Source organism: Odocoileus virginianus, chromosome 6 (genome assembly GCF_023699985.2).
Source record: "Odocoileus virginianus isolate 20LAN1187 ecotype Illinois chromosome 6, Ovbor_1.2, whole genome shotgun sequence".
In the NCBI taxonomy this organism is placed as follows: Eukaryota; Metazoa; Chordata; class Mammalia; order Artiodactyla; family Cervidae; genus Odocoileus; species Odocoileus virginianus.
In genome coordinates, this window is record NC_069679.1 from 72112885 (window position 1) to 72132864 (window position 19980).

Sequence of the window (19980 nt, forward strand, 5' to 3'; positions counted from 1 at the left end):
GTTAATTCATTAGCCAGGTAGAGGACATTTGAGTTTTGAGTCTTTGGAGATTGTGAATAAAGTCATTGCAAACATTTGAATCCATGTTTCTGTGTGAACACAAACTTTCATTTTGGGGGGTAAATACCGGGAAGTGAGATTACTGGGTCATAACCTAAATGTACATTTAAATTTATAAGAACTTGGTCAGCTGTTTTCTAGGGTGATTGTTTCATTTTGCATCCTCACTGTTACCCTTAAAAACAAAAGTTAGTTACTTGACTAGCAAAAACTGGGTTAACTTGGGAATAACAGAGAATTGTAATTTGGAAGAAGCATGCTATGGCAATAACTGTAGGTAAGTCCAACAGAACAAGGAGAGGAATGCTATTTTACAGAGAAAAAGAAGGAAGTCAGGAGATGTTGTTTTGAACAAAAATTCATCAAAGAAAAGAGTTTGGGGTGTTGACAATTTTTCATTGCTGAATTGCTGGGGTAGTCAATTTCTTGGAGGGGAGGCAATGTACATCTTTGTCTGTTGGGGCCTGTAATTGATGATTCTTTCCTGTTGATGATCCTTGTGTTGTGATCTATAAGGGACAGTTATTCCTACAATTGATGTGGAGTGGTACTGCATGGCAGTTCCCCAGTTCTGTCCTCCAGACTCCATTTTGGTGAGGTTTCCCTTTATTAATTTTCACATTTCTCCCTTTTAATTAAGATTTTTTCTCCAAAAACACCACTGATCAAGAGTCAGTGGTCTTTTGTCCTTCAGTGTCTGGAAGAACCTTTCCTAGCTGTCATGTCCCTTGTTAGAGAGAAACCGCACAGATTAGAAACTTACTGAGGTCACATTTGAGTAACAAGGAGGGGAAGGAGGAAGAACTTTCCAACACTTTGCATCTGTAGTCCATATTTATCAAGACCCTAAGCAATAGGGTACACCACTTGGGGTACATTGTTTTTACAAAGGTCTAGCAGGCAACAAGTACAGAATCAAAAATAACAGGACAATTCCAAACCTTCAGTTGAAGGTAGCCAACTGAACAAATACTTGTCTTTGTTCAGTCGCTAAGTCATGTCTGACTCTTTTGTGGCCCCATGAACTGTAGTCCGCTAGGCCTCTCTGTTTATGGGATTTCTCAGGCAAGAATACTGGAGTTGGTTGCCATTTCCTTCTTCAGGGGAATCTTCCCAACCCAGGGATCACACCCAGGTCTCCAGCATTGATTTGCAAGTGGGTTCTTTACCACTGAGCTACTAGGGAAGCCCCAGGCACTTATTCTGATTTCGAGGGGTAAAGTTCTCCCTATGGAAGTGAACCCAGAATCATGGATGTCTCCTGGATGTCCCCATTTAAAACAGCCAGGAGAGCAAAATAAAATAGTGAATACAATAAGAGCACACAAAATCTATAAGAATTAACCCAGTGCATATGGGAAGATATAGTGCAGGCATAAACACAAAGCAAAAGCTAATGAACTCTTCATGAAGACAGCAAAACTTCAAAGATATTTTAAAAGCAGTAGTGTAATCTCAAAAGAACTCTTTGGAAACAAATATGTTATCAGTAAGTAGCATGGTATGTAGGGTTACAAGTTCAGTTATCCTGAATTCGGATAAGAATCCAGTCAGTTATCAGTCCAGATGAAAAAAGACATGTGAATCTTGAACTTTCTAATAGTCTTGACTCTGACATTTTGGCAAAGATGTCTGGTCAGATGTTATCTGCTTCGGTTCTGAGAAGTCTTTGCTTTCAGGTCATCCTCTGGTGTAAGGTTCAATCGGGGTTTGGTGATCTTTTGAGATGTGTCATGTGAAATGAAGAGCCTATCCCCTGGAGTTTGGCAGCACAAGGGTTGGTTAGCAGTACCTGAAAGTGGCCTTTCCAGTGAAATTAAATGAGACTTTTTGGAGGTATCTTTTCCAGTAGATGAAATCTCTAAGATGCAAGATATGATGCTTACAGTCTTCATCTCCTGGGAGGGTTCTGTGACCAGGCTGCTCTATCAAAGCATGGTTATTTTTAATGGAAGCAACTAGGCCTTTATACTATGATGTATACTTCTTTTTATCAGCTGTGAATCAAAAGATGCAGGGGTCAGGTATATTGGATGTCTTGTGACTTTCTCAAAGGGTGAGAGTTTTTGAGTTCCAAAGGGGGTGGAACTGAGATTTAGAAGGACCAACAGCAATGCTTTTGGCCAAGGTATTTGGAGGGTTTTACAAATTTTGCCAATTGAGTCTTAAAGTGCCCTTAGTTTGTTTGATTTACCCTGAGGATTAAGAATAAGCACAGAGAAAGTGTCGTGAAACCAGCCAAATAGCACAGACTTATTAAAGTACTTGACCAGTTAAACAGGTTCCCTGATCTCTAGGCAGTTCAAGAGGGCTTCCTCAGGAAGGGATAATCTTTTACTAACAGAATTTTAGGAATTTTCTGACAAAGGTCCGTCTAGTTAAAGCTATGGTTTTTCCAGTAGTCATGGATGGATGTGAGAGTTGGACTATAAAGAAAGCTGAGCACTGAAGAATTGATGCCTTTGAACTGTGGTGTTGGAGAAGAGTCTTGAGAGTCCCTTGGACTGCAAGGAGATCAAACCAGTCAGTTCTAAAGGAAACCAGTCCTGAATATTCATTAGAAGGACTGATGCTAAAGCTAAAACTCCAATACTTTGGCCACCTGATGGGAAGAACTGACTCGTTAGAAAAGACCCTGATGCTGGGAAAGATTGAAGGCAGGAGGAGAAGGGACCACAGAGGATGAGATGGTTGGATGGCATCACTGACTCAATGGACATGAGTTTGAGCAAGCTCTGGGAGTTGGTGATAGGTAGGGAAGCCTGGCGTGCTGCAGTTCGTGGGGTTGCAAAGAGTCGGACATGACTGAACGACTGAATAGAATAGAATTTTAGCTATAGAAGAAGCAATGACCTGTCTACAGAGGAAAGTTTCACTCTAGTGAGAAAAATACAAACCATGACTAAAACATATTTAGTTCTGTGAGACAGAGGAAGCTGAATGAAATCCATTTGCAAGACTCCCATGTTCCATCAGACAATTCAGTGGCCAGGAATTGTGCAAACAGGTTTTCCTGGATTCTAGCTTGAGCAGGTTGGACAAGTGAGGTGCAGGCACTTTTTGTGACCTTATATTTCCCCACCGATATCTGCTTGTGAATGCTATCATTTTCTCAGTAGACTAATGGTTTAATGTGTGCACAGAGGTAAGTAGTGGGAATTTTTGAATTTCTGGTAAGACCAGATTGTTGGCTTTTTTAAAAGTAAAGTATGTAGGGACTGGGCCATAAGAGAAGTATTTGGAATCCAGTTTTGACAGTGGGCAGCTAGCCCAAGAAAACCTCATGATTGGCACTTAATTGCAGATTTCCAGATGTACAGGATGCCCCAGATCTACCTAGAACCAAAAGGAATGTTTTCCATAATCAGGTGACCTAAATATCCAACTCGCTTTAGAGAAAACTGCAGTTTTTCTTTAGAGACTTTCTGTCCTTTGAAGGCTGAAAGTTTTAACAGGTGAATGCTCTCTTGCCATGAAGAGTTTTATAGAGAGCAGAGAAGCAAATCATTCATGTACTGTGACAGAGTAAAGCCTGGAGAAAAGTTTATATCACCCAAATCAGCTTTCAAGACTTGTAAAAAGTAAGAGGAACTGTCTGTGAATGCCTGGGACATTGCTGTCCAGGTGAATTGCCTTTTTTCCTACGTGAAAGCAAACATGCATTCACTCTCCTCATCAATTAAAGTACTAAAGAATGGACTATAAATCAGTTACAGTGAAAAAGTTGCTTTCATTGGGACTAGATATCAGTAGTGTATGGGGCTTAGGAACCAGGTGACAAGGGATAACTGTTTTTTTTTTTGCTCATAACTCTTGGACAAACTTCTTGCCCCTTGTATTGGGTTTTCTCATAGCCTAAATGGGCTTCTCAGGTGGCACAGTGGTAAAGAACCCGCCTGCCAATGCAGAAGACCTGAGGTCGATCCCTGGGTCGGGAAGATCTCCTGGAGAAGGAGATGGCAACCCAATCCAGTATTCCTGCCTGGGAAATCCCATGGACAGAGGAGCCTGGAGGGCTGCAGTCCATGAGGTTGCAAAGAGTCAGAAGCAATTGAGCACACACAATCTAAATAGCAGTGTTCCAGGGACTAGTACAGGGGATAAGGCGGCCCTGAGAATTTTAATCCTCTATTATGGGTTTGATGCCTTGCAGGAATTCTTTATTTCTAGGATACTGATTGATTTAGGGAGAAGTTTGACTGTTGTTTGAATTCAACATTCAACATCTGTTTGAATGTTGACAGAAGTTGCATTGTGGATTCCTCTTAATATCAGCTGAAGATTTTGCCTGTAAAGAGGATGATGGTAGCTATCAAATAGGGACAATTATCAGTGTCCTCCAGATTCAGCTACAGTGCCATAAAAAATGGAGCTAATAAAATATGTCAAAATGAAAATATTAGTTGCTCAGTCATGTCCAACTCTTTGTGACTTCATGGACTATAGCTCACCAGGTTCCTCTGTCCATGGAATTCTTCAGGCAAGAATACTGGAGTGGGTTGCCATTCCCTTCTCTAGGGGATCTTCCCAACCCAGGGGTCAAAACCGGGTCTACTGCATTGCAGGCAGATTCTTTACCGCCAGAGCCACCAGGAAAGCCATCAGAAATGGAGTCAATAGTGGAGTCAACAAAGTTGTCAAAGGGTCACTTAATTCACTTGATTGGCTATTCTGATTGCTACTGTCAGATTCCAGAGTTATCTCTGTGTGGGGAGAGAGAAATTCCAGCATGATATTTTTCTCTAAGTCTCAGGCTAATAGATGCATAGGGGCAGAGGAACTCAGGAGAAAAGGGTGTATTCTGTCAAGGAGACAAAAGGAAATAGGTTCAGAGACAGGAACTTCTTGAAATTCATTAGAGAGTCCAACTAATTGAAATATTTTAAAATTCCAAAGCCAGGGCTGCTTTACAGAAGTGGGGTTGAGTACTAGGAGTGTAGCTCCGGTGTCATTAAGGATAGAAAGAGCCTCATCCTTAATCCGGAGAAATGTTTCCCCAGGTGGATCAAGATGGAGGATTGGGAAGAGTGATGCCATCCAGCCATCTCATCCTCTGTCGTCCCCTTCTCCTCCGGCCCCCAATCCCTCCCAGCATCAGGGTCTTTTCCAGTGAGTCAACTCTTAGCATCAGGTAGCCAAAGTATTGGAGTTTCAGCTTCAGCATCAGTCCTTCCAATGAACACCCAGGACTGATCTCCTTTAGGACGGACTGGTTGGATCTCCTTGCAGTTCAAGGGACTCTCAAGAGTCTTCTCCAGCACCACAGTTCAAAAGCATCAATTCTTCGGTGCTCAGCTTTCTTCACAGTCCAACTCTCACATCCATACATGACCACTGGAAAAACCATAGCCTTGACTAGATGGACCTTTGTTGGCAATGTAATATCTCTGCTTTTTAATATGCTGTCTAGGTTGGTCATAACTTTCCTTCCAAGGGGTAAGAGTCTTTTAATTTCATGGCTGCAGTCACCATCTGCAGTGATTTTGGAGCCCCCCAAAATAAAGTCAGTCACTGTTTCCACTGTTTCCCCATCTATTTCCCATGAAGTGATGGGACCAGATGCCATGATCTTAGTTTTCTGGATGTTGAGCTTTAAGACAGCTTTTTCATTCTCCTCTTGCACTTTCATCAAGAGGCTTTTTAGTTCCTCCTCACTTTCTGCCATAAGGGTGGTGTCATCTGCATATCTGAGGTTGTTGATATTTCTCCCGGCAATCTTGATTCTAGCTGTGTTTCTTTCAGCTCAGCGTTTCTCATGATGTACTCTGCATATAAGTTAAATAAACAGAGTTAAAGGTTACCTGAGTGGATTCACCATCTGAAGGATAACAAGAACTTGCATCGCAAACAAATGCTTTGCACACATTCTGAGAACGATTCTAATTGTCATAAACCGGTTCATCAGGTTTTTGTGTGCAAGTCTGAATTTTGTTTCAATCAGTAGTTTTAAGAAAAGCTACAGTAACTGCTCAGTAGAGGTTTCCAGAAAATATTCTAGCATTTGGCCAAAAGTTAGGGGTTTTTCTAAATTCTGTTTGGGCTGTTCCCATCAGACGACCTTAATCACATGTTTGGGTTGACCCTCACCAACAAGCAGGTGGACTGACTGATAAAAATCTAAGCAACCAGGTTGGGAAGTTTGAATGAACTGCATTAGACTCTTCAGCAAACCTGTGAGGTTTCTCGGTTACTTTAGGAAACTCTTCAACTATGACTCCCAATTCAGCCTTAGTCTAGGGAACATAAGAAATATAGGGTTTATCTGGGTGCTCGAAAGACATAATTTTAGAGAGGCAGGTTCTGATAGATTCAGAGGAGGAGGGAGTGGAGAGAAGTGCCAAGAAAAAGAGAAATTCAGTGAGAGCATTAGACGGGGGAAACTGAGGGTATAGAGGAGATGGAGGCAGTGCAGCAAGAGGCAGCCTGGCAGTAAGTGGCTGTCACGTGTGTGAAGTCAAAGGAAGGGAGAGGGAAAGAGAGGCCTCAGAAGCCTTTAGTTGTTCATTTACCTCAGTTAATTTAAAAATTGTAATTTGCAGAGAAGTAATTCTAGATTGCCAGCAATGACTGGAAGCCTCAGAATCCCAATTAAATAGATGTTTAATTCAGTTTTAAGAAAAGTAAGTTTGGGGAGCTCCAATGTTCCTCATAATGTTGATTGGTGTTCTCAAATACTGTTGAGTCCATTTAATTAGAAATGCACATGAGGAGGGACCAAAGTTTTTAAACGTAAAACAAGCCGGGGTCCCAGAAAGGAGGGGGGCATTGTCAAAGCATTTGGATGACAGGGATCCCATTTCTTAAAAGATTTTTCTCTAGAGCAAAAAGAAAAATTCCTAAACAGCAGAGTTCCAACAGGCACATCCCAGTCCCAAAGAAATCAGACCAAAGACCAAAGGAATACTCTCAGAAAGGACAAAGCCTTTAAATAGATCGCAAAGAAAGATTGGAGAACTCAAAATGCAGACAGTGGAGCTTGAAATCCAGGACAGACTTACCCTCAAACTCCAGGCTTAGCTAGAAGGCAGTGAGTACATGGACTCTGTGGGGACTAGCACCTGTGTCCTCACCAACCTGGGAGTTTGGGGGAGACCTCTTAGGATCCCACTTCCAAGCACCCCGTTATGTTGATCTTAAAACAGTTGTTTCACCAGCAAAAATGGGTTAATTCTAGAACATCAGAGAAGTGCAATTCAGGACAAGCAAGCCATGACAAAGACCATAGGTAAGTTCAACAAATCAAAGAAAGGAATGTTACTTTGTAGAGAAGAAGGAGGAAGGTGGGAAGGGTTGCTTCCAATAGAAGTCTATTAGAGGAAAGTGACAGTTTAGGTTCCTGGGGTAGTCAATTTCTTGGAAGGGATGCAATGTACATCCTTTTTGTTGTTGTTGGGGCCTGTGATTGATGATTCTTTCCTGTTGATTCTTTTATTGTGATTTGTAATTGAAAATTCTTCCTATAATTGATGTGGAGTGGTGCTCACAAAAGCAGTTCATGTTCTTTGCAAAAATCTGTGGGGCTTTGAGGACCTGGGTGTAGAGGGGAATGTGGGTTTCAACTATGCCACAGTCTGGACCTTTGACAAGCAGAGTTGTTTAGCATTTCTGATCATCAATAGAAAACTGTGACATCACCAAAGGGCAAAAATGGCTTTTGACACCACAGCAAAGAGTTTCAAGTACAGTTTAACTCTATGTTTTTTCTTCCCAAGAACCTGCGCCCTTTCCTGGGATTGTGGACATTTCTGCAGCTGGAGGTGGTCTTCTGGAATATCGAGCTAGTCTGCTGGCTGGGAAGGGTTTTGGTGTAATGGCGCTGGCTTATTATAACTATGAAGACCTCCCCAAAAGCCTACGGCATGTCCACCTGGAGTACTTTGAAGAAGCTGTGAACTACCTGCTTAATCACCCTCAGGTTGGAACTTCTCTTAGTTTCATGTTGTACATATCAGTTCTCCTTCTCTAAAATGCTCTTGGTTTTCACAGAACTTAACAAATTCATGACAGCCACTCTCTGCCCCCAACACACTCTACCTTTCATAGTCACTTCTCCCAGACAGTTTCCATGCAATTAGTTGTTATTGTTAGATTTCCTGCTGGTAAAAGTGTCCTCGGTGAAATTATGGAACTTTAAATTCCAGTATTTTATCAAATTTCATTAAGAGCTCAACACATTGAGAACCCTCGGTTTGACCCAGGAAGTAAGAGGGGAAGGGGAAGTGATCACTCTCTCCAGAAGGCTGTCTTCAGTTTAAATGTTTTACAGTCCTCTCCTCCATGTGACCATCTGAGAGCAGAGGACTCACTTTTAACAAATCACCTAGTATAGTACCTGGGTACTAGTAAAGGACCTGGGTAGTAGGAAATGTTTGAGGGTTCAGTATATCAGAGGAATAGAACATATACCTTGCTCAGGACATTAGAGGATTAATAGGATTGTTTATTTTATAATTCAATCAGAGCTCAAGGTAGATGAAAGCCTTGGTGCTCCTAGAGAAGGTGATGGGGTGTAGTAGAACCAGTATAATAGTGTATTTGATAGAGAAAAGTTAAATTTGAGGCTTGATTTTGCCACTTACTAGCTCCTGGACCTTGGAGCTTATGTATCATACTCTCAAAAATTGGGATCACTATAATATCCCATTCCTAGTATTTATAAGGAATAAATAGTTGAAATCAGTCATGAGTGCTATTGTAGAAACCATGATCCAAAAAAATTGCTGTTGATAGGTCAATCAAAAGGCCATTTACAGCAGAAGAATTTGGTAACTGAAGAGAACAATCTTTCTGGAATAGGGCAAACTCAAACTACACTGGAGGGGACTGAGCAGAGAATTAAGACAAGAAAGTGAACAACTACAGACAAAATTTCCCACAAGTTTTGCTGTGTAAAGGAGTACAAACTAGGACAGAGTGGATTTGAGGTCAAGGGATTGTTATTCAGGGCTTCCCAGGTGGTGCTTTTGGTAAAGAACCTGCCTGCCAATGCAGGAGATTTGAGACGGGGGCTCAGTTCCTAGGTCGGGAAGATCCCCTGGAGGAGGACATGGCAACCCACTCCAGTATTCTTGCCTGGAGAGTCCCATGGACAGGGGGAGAGGAAAACACCATTGGAGGTTTGGTGGTCAAAGGAACTTCAAGGCCAAAGTAGTTTGTTGTCATCCGCTTGGTTGTTGAAGACACCAGGAATGGTGATTGAGAAATTGTGGAAAGCAAGGTACAATAAAAGGTTAAGTCAATATCCCAAGGCTGCAAACCTTGATAACTGGGAGAGACAAGATTCAGGCTCAGTTCCCCGACTCTCAAGTCCAGGCACTACTGGCCACACTGCACTGTTCATGGACTTATTCTCCTTTTCCCTTTGACCTTTTCTCAGGTGAAGGGTCCAGGAGTTGGGCTGCTTGGGATTTCAAAAGGAGGCGAGCTCTGCCTCTCTATGGCTTCCTTCCTGAAGGGCATCACTGCGGCCGTCATAATCAACGGTTCTGTGGTCAATGTCTGGGGAACCTTACACTACAAAGATGAGATTCTGCCGCCTGTGGGTTTCAACCAAAATCGAATCAAGATGACTAAAGATGGCTTTGCAGACATTGTGGAAGTCCTGAACAGCCCTTTGGAAGGAGCTGACCAGAAGAGCTTCATTCCTGTGGAAAGGGCTGAGTGCCCCTTCCTGTTTCTTGTGGGTCAGGATGACCACAACTGGAAGAGTGAATTCTACGCTAATGAGGCCTCTAAACGCTTGCAGGCCCATGGGAAGGCAAAACCCCAGGTCATCTGTTACCCAGGGACGGGGCACTACATTGAACCTCCTTATTTCCCCCTGTGCCCGGCTTCCCTGCACACCTTAGTGGGCACTCCAGTCATCTGGGGAGGGGAGCCCAGGGCTCATGCCAGGGCCCAGACAGATGCTTGGCAGCAGCTCCAGACTTTCTTCCATAAACACCTGGGTGGGGAAAAGGGGACAATTCTGGCCAAGCTGTGATCAAGGGAAGGATAGAACAGCTAGGAACACCTGCCACAGTTAGTATATACCGGTGTAGGTTTCTTCTGTTCAATAATTACTTAGAGTTTTTCCTCTTTAGTGTTAAAGTGAACTTACCAAGAAGCTTTTTAGATTTTTATAAATTACATACTTTTTCCGTTGTTTGAGCGGAGAGCGATTCTACAGAAAATGAAACAAATGGCCAAAAAAACATAACTGACAAGGCTTTAACTCTGAAAGGAAACGGTGAAATACACAGTTAACAGTATCTAGTACACAATTAGTGCTCCATAATTATTTGAATTATTTAGTATTATAATTTATTTTGTTTTTAATTAATAAATAAATGATTACCTATTGTGGGAAAAAAGAATACAAAATATCAAAAATATTATCAGATTTGAGTTTCTAATTTAAGAATGGAAGTGAACACCATAGCTGTAAATTAGTATACTAGTTAGATAACTACTTAGATGAAAACTACTAAAAATTTTCAAAGCAAATATGTTTTTAGGTCTTCAATCTTCTTGAATGAGGAAGGAGTCTCCTAGTGCCAATGTATTTTAATTACTTTTTTCATTTTCACATATGGAGTTTGTGATTTAGTTGTTTTGAAAGCTGGTATAACATCATTTAGATGAATTTCTTAAGTGACTTTAATATTGATTAGCATGCAAATGAATGATTTAGTTTTGTATTACTTGAAATAAATACACATTAAACTAAACTCTTCTAAAGATGAATATGTTTAAAATAAAAGATACTTTAATTTATGATCATGGTGTTTTAGTTTCTCAACTTTCTTTTTCAGTAAAGCATTTTCTGACAGATGTTTTCTCTTGAAACTCAAAAACAGTGCTCCTTTTGCTTACTCAGATTTTTCTTGTATCCCACTCTGAGGCAGATGTCATTTCCATTTTACAGATGAAACCAAGACTCAGAAAAATTCTTTGCATGGTACCTGTAGAGCTGGGGCTCATTCTCCCCACATTCAATTTCTTCTCTCTTTGTTAAGCTCATCCATGCTCTCTGCAGGGTAACAGCCACAGCCACAGGGAAAGAAAGTGGCTTTTCTTTCTTCTCCCTAAGTTTTCAGTGGATTTCCTGGACTTGAAGTGTGAGGGTAGGGGTGGTTTCAGGGCACTAATATTAAAAGGATAGTTCTGGAACCATGTTTAAATCCTGGCCTTTACCTAGTATGGTTTTGCAGGAGCTGACAGGCAACTTTAAATGCCTACACCCCCTTCCCTTGGTTATTAACAATGTGTATGTGATTTGCCCTCCTCCCTTCCTCTTTCCATATTTCTCTTTCCACCACTTTCTGTAAATAGCATGCTCCATGATAGTTGAAGGAATCTCCCATTAATCAAGCTGGAGAGTCAGGCTTCTCTAGAGATTCTGGGTCTGATCTTGAGGGATAAAAGGCAGAAGCAGCAGAAATTTTGGGATCAATAAATGACCAAGTGAAACTGCAAACCACATGTTTCAAAAGACACAAAGATGATTTCCTCTTTAAATTCTTGTTAGTAGGAGAATCTAACAAAAGGGGACTAGAGACATAACATAACATAACATAACATAAGCCATAGGCTTATGTTCTGGAGGGAGATGTGATATACTATGATGTGAAGATTAGAAAAGAATTCAGATAGTGGCCTTTGATATGGGTCTTAGCAGAGAGGATCTCTCTTTTTCTAAATCTAAAGTAATAAAAATTCATAGAAAGCTTGGAAAATAGAGAAAACTATTCAGCAGAAAAGGAACTGCATATAATCCATTCACTAGAAACTAACGCACTTAACATGTCAGAATATTTCCATTTTCCTCTAGGCTTTTTGTTGTATGTATTGAGTTTTTACTCAAGTGTACATCCTTTTTACTTTAATATCATATGGCGATTATTTTACCATGTTATTATTATATTCTTCAAACACATGACTTTTTAAAAACAGTGATGTGTATTCTGATTGGTGCTACTACCCTTCATTTAATCAATCCTCTGTTGTTAGCCCTTGACATTGTTGATAGTTTTTCTTTATAAAGCCTGTTCTGAGATGAAGGGACATACACATGTATAAGCCTGTGTGTGTCACTGATTGTTTCTTGAAGAGAGATTCTTTGAAAGGAAATTACTATGCATACCAGAAATGACCAGCTGCGCCATCAAGGACACTGGATGAAACAGCCATGTTACCAACATTGGTGCAATATGTGTGTATGTATACCTTTGTGTCTAATCCTTTATAATTTTATAAGTTTTATGGTTTGGAAAGATAATCTCATATTACTGTACTTTTGTTGTTGTTGCTGTTAGTAAAGTTGAATATCTCCCCCTCTTAATGGGAAAATATCTGTATTCCTTTTAAACTACATTTCCCATTCCTTCAGAATGTTCTCCTGTTCATGACCTACAGCACCATTTGATTATGTATTACAGAAGTAAGTAATTCTCATATATGTTGACCACATCACATCATCTTGTTATCTGCCATTTAAATTATGTATATGTGTGTGAATATATGTACGTGTTAAGTTTTGCAAGGTGAGTTGATCATGGAAGGTGGAAATGATAGGAAATATGTATCTGCCTGTACCTTTCTCCCAACCTCCAGCACAGAGTTCCTAAGACTCTTGTAAATACCTAAGTGACAGCAGCACTAGCAGCATCTTTTGTTCTATTGAGGTGACTCTAGGTGGGCTCCTGGATGGGGACTGCGTGGGCACTAGTAACCAGAAGGACCAACCCATGATCAGAAGCGTGAAATTTTCAGCCGTCTCTCCCAATTTTCCAGAGAGACAAAGGGCCAGAAACTGAATTAATAATTGAGCATGCCTATGAGAGGAAAGGGCCTCCCTGGTAGCTCAGCTAGTAAAGAATCCTCCTGCAACGCAGGAGACCCTGGTTTGATTCCTAGGTCGAGAAGTGCTCCTGGAGAAGGGGTAGGCTACCCACTCCAGTATTCTTGGGCTTCCAAGGTGGCTCAGACAATAAATAATCTGCTCGCAATATGGGAGACCTGGGTTAGATCCCTGGTTTGGGAAGATCCCCTGGGGAAGGGCATGGCAACCCAGTCTAGTATTCTTGCCTGGAGAATCTCCATGGACAGAGGGGCCTGGCAAGCCACAGTCCATGGGGTTGCAAAGAGTTGGACACGACATAGCAACTAAGCATATGTGAGGAAGCCTCCACAAAAATCCCAATAGTACAGGATTTGGAGAGCTTTCAGTTTGGAGAACACATCCACACTGGTAGGGAGACATACCTCAGCTCCACAGGGACAAAAGCTCCTACACTGGGACTCTCCCAGACCTCGCCCAGTGGAACTCTTCATCTGGCTGTTCCTCTGTATCCTTTATCATATTCTTCAATAAGGGAGTTGATGTAAGGGTTTCCCTGAGTTCGGCAAGCTGCTCTGGCAAATCAGTAGAACCTGAGGAAGGGGTTGTAGAAACCTCGGATTTATAGCCTAATCACACAGAGATTGTGGGTAACCTGGGGACCTACTACTTGCAATTGGCAGCTGGGGTGGGGTGAGAGCAGTTTTGTGGGACTGAGACCTTAACCTCAGGGAACTGACACCATCTCCAGGTAGTGTTAGAACTGAATTAAATTCTAGGACATCAGATGGCTGTCTCAAAGATTTACACTACACATATGGTGACCAGAAGTGTCAGAAGTGCAGTGTTCTGAGTAGTAAAGGAGTCACACAGAAAAGAGACACAGGAGGAGAACAGTAGGTTTTTCCTAAGATACACAAGGCGTTTTAGGAAGTGGAAATGATTGCTGAGATACACAATTCAGTTGATGAGCTCAAAAACAAAATAGACATGACTAGTAGTCAAATTAGGATTCATAAGAAGACTTAAGAAATCTCTCACAACTTCCAGAAATAAGAGGTAGGATATGTATGAGAAAAAAATTAAGGCATAGAAGATTGTATACCACAATCTGTTCCAGTAGCAGCAATGGTCTTGGTTTTGAATTAACAAATATACAAAACAGAATAGGCTTCACCAAGCACCAAGTTTACTTAGATTTAAAAGCTCAGGATAAGAGAAAACACAAGCACAGTATAAAGTCATCATGCTCTCAGGAAGCATGTGCTCACACAAGATGAGGCTGAGTATTGTGTAGACAACTTTTGGCTTCAGATTAAAAGGCCTATACAGAAATGAATAGAAAGCCATTAAAAATTTCCAACGGTGTACTGAAGAATTAATACTAACAAACAAGAGCCTGGCTTTTACTCTTGGCCACTATAAGGCTTCCCAGTGGCTCAATGGTAAAGAACCCGCTCGTCAGTGCAGGAGACGCAGGAGACTCCAGTTCAATAGTGGTTCAGGAAGATCTCCTGGGAGGAGGGCGTAGCAACCCACTCCAGTATTCTTGCTGGTAAAATCCCATGGACAGAGGATCCTGGTGGGTTAGAGACCACGGGGTTGCAAAGAGTCAGACACAGCTGAGCAACCCTGGCAAGCTAACATACTGCAAACTGATCTACAGATTCAATCTAACCTCCATCAAAATTCCAGCAAGTTTCTTTGCAGAAATTGGTAAGTTGATCTTAAAATTCCTATGGAAACTCAAGAAACCCATAATCTTGACAAAGAATAATAAAACTGGAAAACTCACAATGACCAATTTTAAAACTTGCTAGAAAGCAACACTAATTAAAATAATGTGGTACGTGCGTAAGAATAGACAAAAAAAATCAATGGAATAGAAATGAGATTCCAGAAATAAATCCTGACATTTACCACACTTACAGTCAATTGATTTTTGACAAGAAAATTCAAGGGAGAAAGAATGGTCTTTTCAACAAATTGTGTTGACACAATAGAATATCCATATGAAAAGAATTAATTTCAGTCCTACTTCATAGCAAACACAAGAATGAATTCAAAATTGATTAAAGCTGTAAATGTAAGAGCTCAAATTATAGAATTCTTTGAAGAAGATAGAGAAGCAAATCTTTGTAACTTTGGATTAGATAATGGTTTGACATCAAAGCGTAAGCAAAAACAGAAAAAATAAATGAATTGGACATCAAATTTGAAAACCTTTATGCACCAAAGGATACTGTTAGCTAGTTAGAATAGGAAAAAGGAGTCCAGAGTGGCAGTGGCTAAAAGACAAGGAAGGGAAAAGCCCATGAAAATAAAACAAAGGAAGGTCCGATGACTGGAGTCAGGACCTCAGGTAGAACAAACAGCACTCCTGGCTAGCCCAATTTACAAACAGTAGGCCCAGGGGGAGGAAAAAACACATAAAAAGAGGAGCCAAAGGGCTGGGGGGTCTCTCTCCTGCGCGCACACACACACTCTCTCTCTTTCTTCTCTTCGTGTCTTTTGGGTCGGCGTGCCCTCATGCCTTGAGGATGTATTTTCCTTTTATTTTCTAAATAAAACTGAGCTGTAACACTCATCTGTCTGAGAGCTGAGAGCTGTGACACGGCCTGTCCAAGAGCTGAGACATGTTCTGTCCAAGGTCTTTAACGTCTGTCACTTCAAATTTTTGTTGTGACGAGAGAGAACCAAGGAAATTACACACTCCCCTGACAATACCATTAAAAACTTGAAAAGGCGTCTCACACAATGGTAAAAATTATTTCCAAATCACATATATGTTAGAGACTTATATATATATAAGAATATATAAATAGAATATATAAAGAACTCTTTCAATTCAACGGTAAAAAGCAGCAAGAGAAAAGCAACTAGAAACATACATAAGAATTCCCATAAAAATTTCAGCTGAGGAACTTCCCTGGTGGTCCAGTGGTAAAGAATCCACCTACCAAAAAAAAAAAGAATACACCGACCAATGCAGGGGACATGGCTTTGACCCCTGGTTCAGGAAGACGTCACATGCCGAGGGGCAGTTAAGCCCCTGAGCCATAACTACTGAAGCCTATGTCCCCTAAAACCTGTGCTCCCCATCAAGAGAAGCCACCACAATAAGAAGCCTGCACACTGCAACTAAAAAAGCCCACACAAGCAGCAAGAGAAGATCCGGAGAAGACAAAAATAGAGATATAAAAATTATTTTTTTTAACTGCCAGCTGACTTTTCAGCAGAAATGGCTTACCTGGTAGCTCAGACAGTAAAGAATCCACCCGAAATGCAGGAGACCCAGGTAGATGTGGGTTTGATCCCTGGGTTGTGAAGATCCCCTGGAGAAGGGAATGGCCACACACTCCAGTATTCTTATCTGCGAAATCCCATGGGCAGAGGAGCCTGGTGGGCTACAGTCTATGGGGTTGCAAAGAGCTGGACACGACTGAGTGACTAAGCACAGCAGATAAGAAGGGAACAGCATGATATATTTTTAAATGATGAAAGGAAAAAAATCTACAACCAAGAACACTCTACTCAGGAAGGCTATCACTCAGATTTGAAGGACAGATAAAGAATTTTAAAGATAAGCAAAAACTAAAAAAGTTCAGTATCACTAAATTACTTGAGAAGAAATGCTTTAAAAACTTCTCTAAGTATAAAAAAAAAAAAACTTCTCTAAGTATAAAAGAATAGGCCACAACTAGAAATATTAAAAGTATGAAAAAAAAAAAAAGAATCACTGGTAAAGGCACAAAAAAAGTAGTATAATTCAACCACTTACAAAGCAAGGTTAAAAGACAAAGTAACCAAATCATCTATATTCACAATAAATAGGTTAAGATATACATAAAGGATGTAAAATATGATGTCACAAACAGTAAATGGCGGGTAAGGTGGTGAGGGTAAAAATGCAGGGTGGTTAAAATATGTCTGACATTAAGAGATCAGAAACTTTAAATAATCAAATATATATCCATAAATAAACCTCCTGGCCAGCACAAACAGAATTATATAACAGACAAACAGGAAAGAAAGGAATCTAAATATAAGACTAAATATAGTCATCAAGTCATAAGGAAGAGAGAAACAAAGAAGAAACAAAAAAGACCTGAAAAACAACCAGAACATGGCCAACAAAATAGGAATAAGTACACATCTATCAACATTACTTCATTTTCGTTTTCCTGGCAGCACTATGAGATTCTCAGGATCTGACTTTCCTGATCACAGCAGTAAAAGAAAAGCCACAGCAGTAAAAAAGCACCAAATCCTAACCACAGCACCACCAGGGAATTCCCCCAACAATTACTTTAAATGTAGACAGATTAAATGCTTCAATCAGAAGACACAGAGTGGCTGAATGGGTTAAAAAACAAGACCCGTCTAGAGGTTGCCTACAAGAGGTTCACCTCAGATCTAAAGAGACACACAGACTGGAAGTGAGGAGATGGAAAAGGCATGCCATACAAGTAGAAAATAAAACTGAAGCAAAAATAAATATATCAAATATATTAAAAATAATGCCTATTAATATTTTAAAAATTAAAATTTACATGAAACAAAGTGGTTGAAGAGAGAAAATAATACCAAAAAATATGTAACATTTTTAATTTTAGAAAGCAAAGAACAAAAAAAAAATAGTACCAATAATGTGTTTACACTCCCATATATTTACCTACTTTAAACATTAATCAAAATCTAGACGGATGCATTCGTCTTTGGGGGAAAGTGGGAAAAGGACAAAGAGACTCTGATCATTTACCACTGTAGATTTGTCATTATTGCTTATGTATGTGCTTAGTCACTCACTCATGTCCAACTCTTTGTGACCCCATGGACAGTAGCCCGCCAGGCTTCTCTGTCCATGGGGATTCTCCAGGCAAAATACTGGAGTGGGTTGCCATGCCCTCCTCCAGAGAAGCTACCTAAACCAGAGATCTAACCCATGTCTCCTGCAATGCAGGCAGATTCTTTACCAGCTGAGCCACCGGGGAAGCCCTTGCTTATGTATGCTTTGGAAAATTTGAAAAGCAGTATGCAAACCTATAGCAAATATCTGGAGACCACGAGAAAAAACACACATGTAGGCTCAATCTCTATTACAAAATCAAGCATGAATTTTGCTTCCTAGTATTTTTCTAAGAGTTTGACACACACTGTCACCTTGGATCCCCTTATAGCAGAGTTTCATCATGCTACACACAAGAACTCTTAAACCCCCAAAGATATAAACTTCTTTGAGCCTACGGAATTAGTCAGTGATGAAGCCAGAGCTAGAACTTCAATTACCTTTCACTGCAATGCTGCGGCTCACTGTTGAGTTCCACATTGGAGCTGGTCAAGGTTCTGACAGTTATCAGAGGCTGCTGCTAGCTGCTAAGTAGCTTCAGTCGTGTCCGACTCTGTGCGGGCCCCATAGGCGGCAGCCCACCAGGCTCCCCCGTCCCTGGGCTTCTCCAGGCAAGAGTACTGGACTGGGTTGCCATTGTCTTCTACGTATTAAAGGCTAATCCTTAGCAGTTTCCAAGCCTCATGTTTCTCCTTTCCAATATTTGAAAAATACTCCCAGTGTTTTATGGACTTGTTAAATTGTGTATGTAAAATAGATGGGACATCGCTAAAGAGTAGCTATTATTACACTATATGCAAAATGCTGGGTATCCTTAAACATTATACCTACATTGCTTCTAGGATCACGTTCAAAAGGCTGACATTTAGTATCTACAAAGGCCGAACATTCTCATTCCCTATTGTTGGTCCTTTATTGGACCAGAACCTGGTGGTCCGGAGCCGACGAGAGAGTGAAAGAAGTAAAGAGGCTAATATTCCCTGGGTTACACAGCCGGCTTTCGCGCTCCAGGGAATCAGCCAGAGAGAGAGAGAGAGAGAGAGAGAGAGAGAGAGAGAAAGAGAAAGAAAGACATGGGGACCCAAGCTCTGATGGAGCAAAGGTGTTTTATTGAATTCTGTAAGAGTATATATACCAGCAGCTTCTTTAGATAAAGATCAAGAGACCAGACTTTCCAAGTTTATCAAGGAAGCAAGGAGCAATAGAGGCCAAAAGGCCAAGAGAAAATCCATATGAAAAGAGGGTCGTAAATAATTACTTTTCACCGTAAGGAAAAGCTAATGAAGGAAATCCTATGCAAGCATCCCATCTCTTTGATCTCTGTCCTGGGAGAGGCTTGCCTGCTCCTCTCGCCCCAGACAGGGACTGCTAAAGGAACAGAGGGCTCAAGAGAGATAGGAAACAACACAAAGGAATCTTACTGTTAAATGATTCCTGACACCTATGATACAGCAATTCGACTCCCAGGTATTCACTCCACTGAAAGGCACATATATGTCAATCAAAAGATATAGTCTTGAATATTCAGAGCCCTATACCTAGGAGTCCCAACCGGAAACTACCAAAAGCCTATAGTCAGTAATATCTGACCAATACTTTTATGATCACAAAATAAAATACTATTTGGCAGAGATAAAGAACAATTTACAACTAAATTCAAAAATAGCAATGAATCTCACAAATGTAATGTTCACGAAAGCAGACAATAAAAACGGCACACTGGAGGATTCATCACCATTAAATGCAGAGTTGGGAAAAACTAACCCGTTTTGTTGGACTCAAAACCTTGGGCAAGGGAAAGTGCTACTGGGGTGCTGGCAATGATGTTTCTAGACCCTTGAGCTTGGTTGCCCAAGTACGTTCGGGTTACGAAATACATTGAAATATACACGTAGGATTTATGCAGGGTTTTTTTGTGTGTGTGTGCGTGTATGTGTATAACTCTTTAAAAGTTTTAGAAAAAAAAAGTTGGGAGAAGCTAGAATTCTTGGAATTTTGCCTAAAGGCATTCAACTCCGGTTTCACCACGAATCCGTACCCAACTCGCTTCACTCCAACAAGCGAAGGATTGAAAAGAGGCGTCGGCGGGGCGGGTTCCGCGCCACCTTATAGACAGCAGAAAATCCCTGTGCGCCCCGCCCTGAGCCAGAAGAAACACCCGGTGCTTTTACCTCCGACGAGCAGGCGTCCGAAACCTAAGAGGACGCTTCCAGAGGCGGCTCAGCTACAGACCTCTCTCGGCTCCAGGCGA

General features: G+C 41.0%; 1 protein-coding gene and 1 long non-coding RNA gene across 2 annotated transcripts in view; one reads left to right on the forward strand and one right to left on the reverse strand.

The window, feature by feature from the left end:
• The window catches only part of LOC139029662 (acyl-coenzyme A thioesterase 1-like), a 14799-nt gene extending 3984 nt beyond the window's left edge, over nt 1-10815 (forward strand). Inside the window, exons 2-3 of the mRNA XM_070469608.1 lie at nt 7773-7975; nt 9437-10815. Coding sequence (XP_070325709.1) covers nt 7773-7975; nt 9437-10042 — 809 coding nt within the window. The 3' untranslated portion in view covers nt 10043-10815. The remainder of the gene's footprint in view (nt 1-7772; nt 7976-9436) is intronic.
• On the reverse strand, nt 876-19976 carry LOC110148944 (uncharacterized). Its single transcript, XR_011488369.1, has 2 exons — nt 19901-19976; nt 876-5825 (listed from the first exon to the last, which is right to left on the reverse strand). It is a non-coding gene; the product is annotated as an uncharacterized lncRNA (long non-coding RNA).
• Nucleotides 19977-19980: the final 4 nt, after the last annotated feature.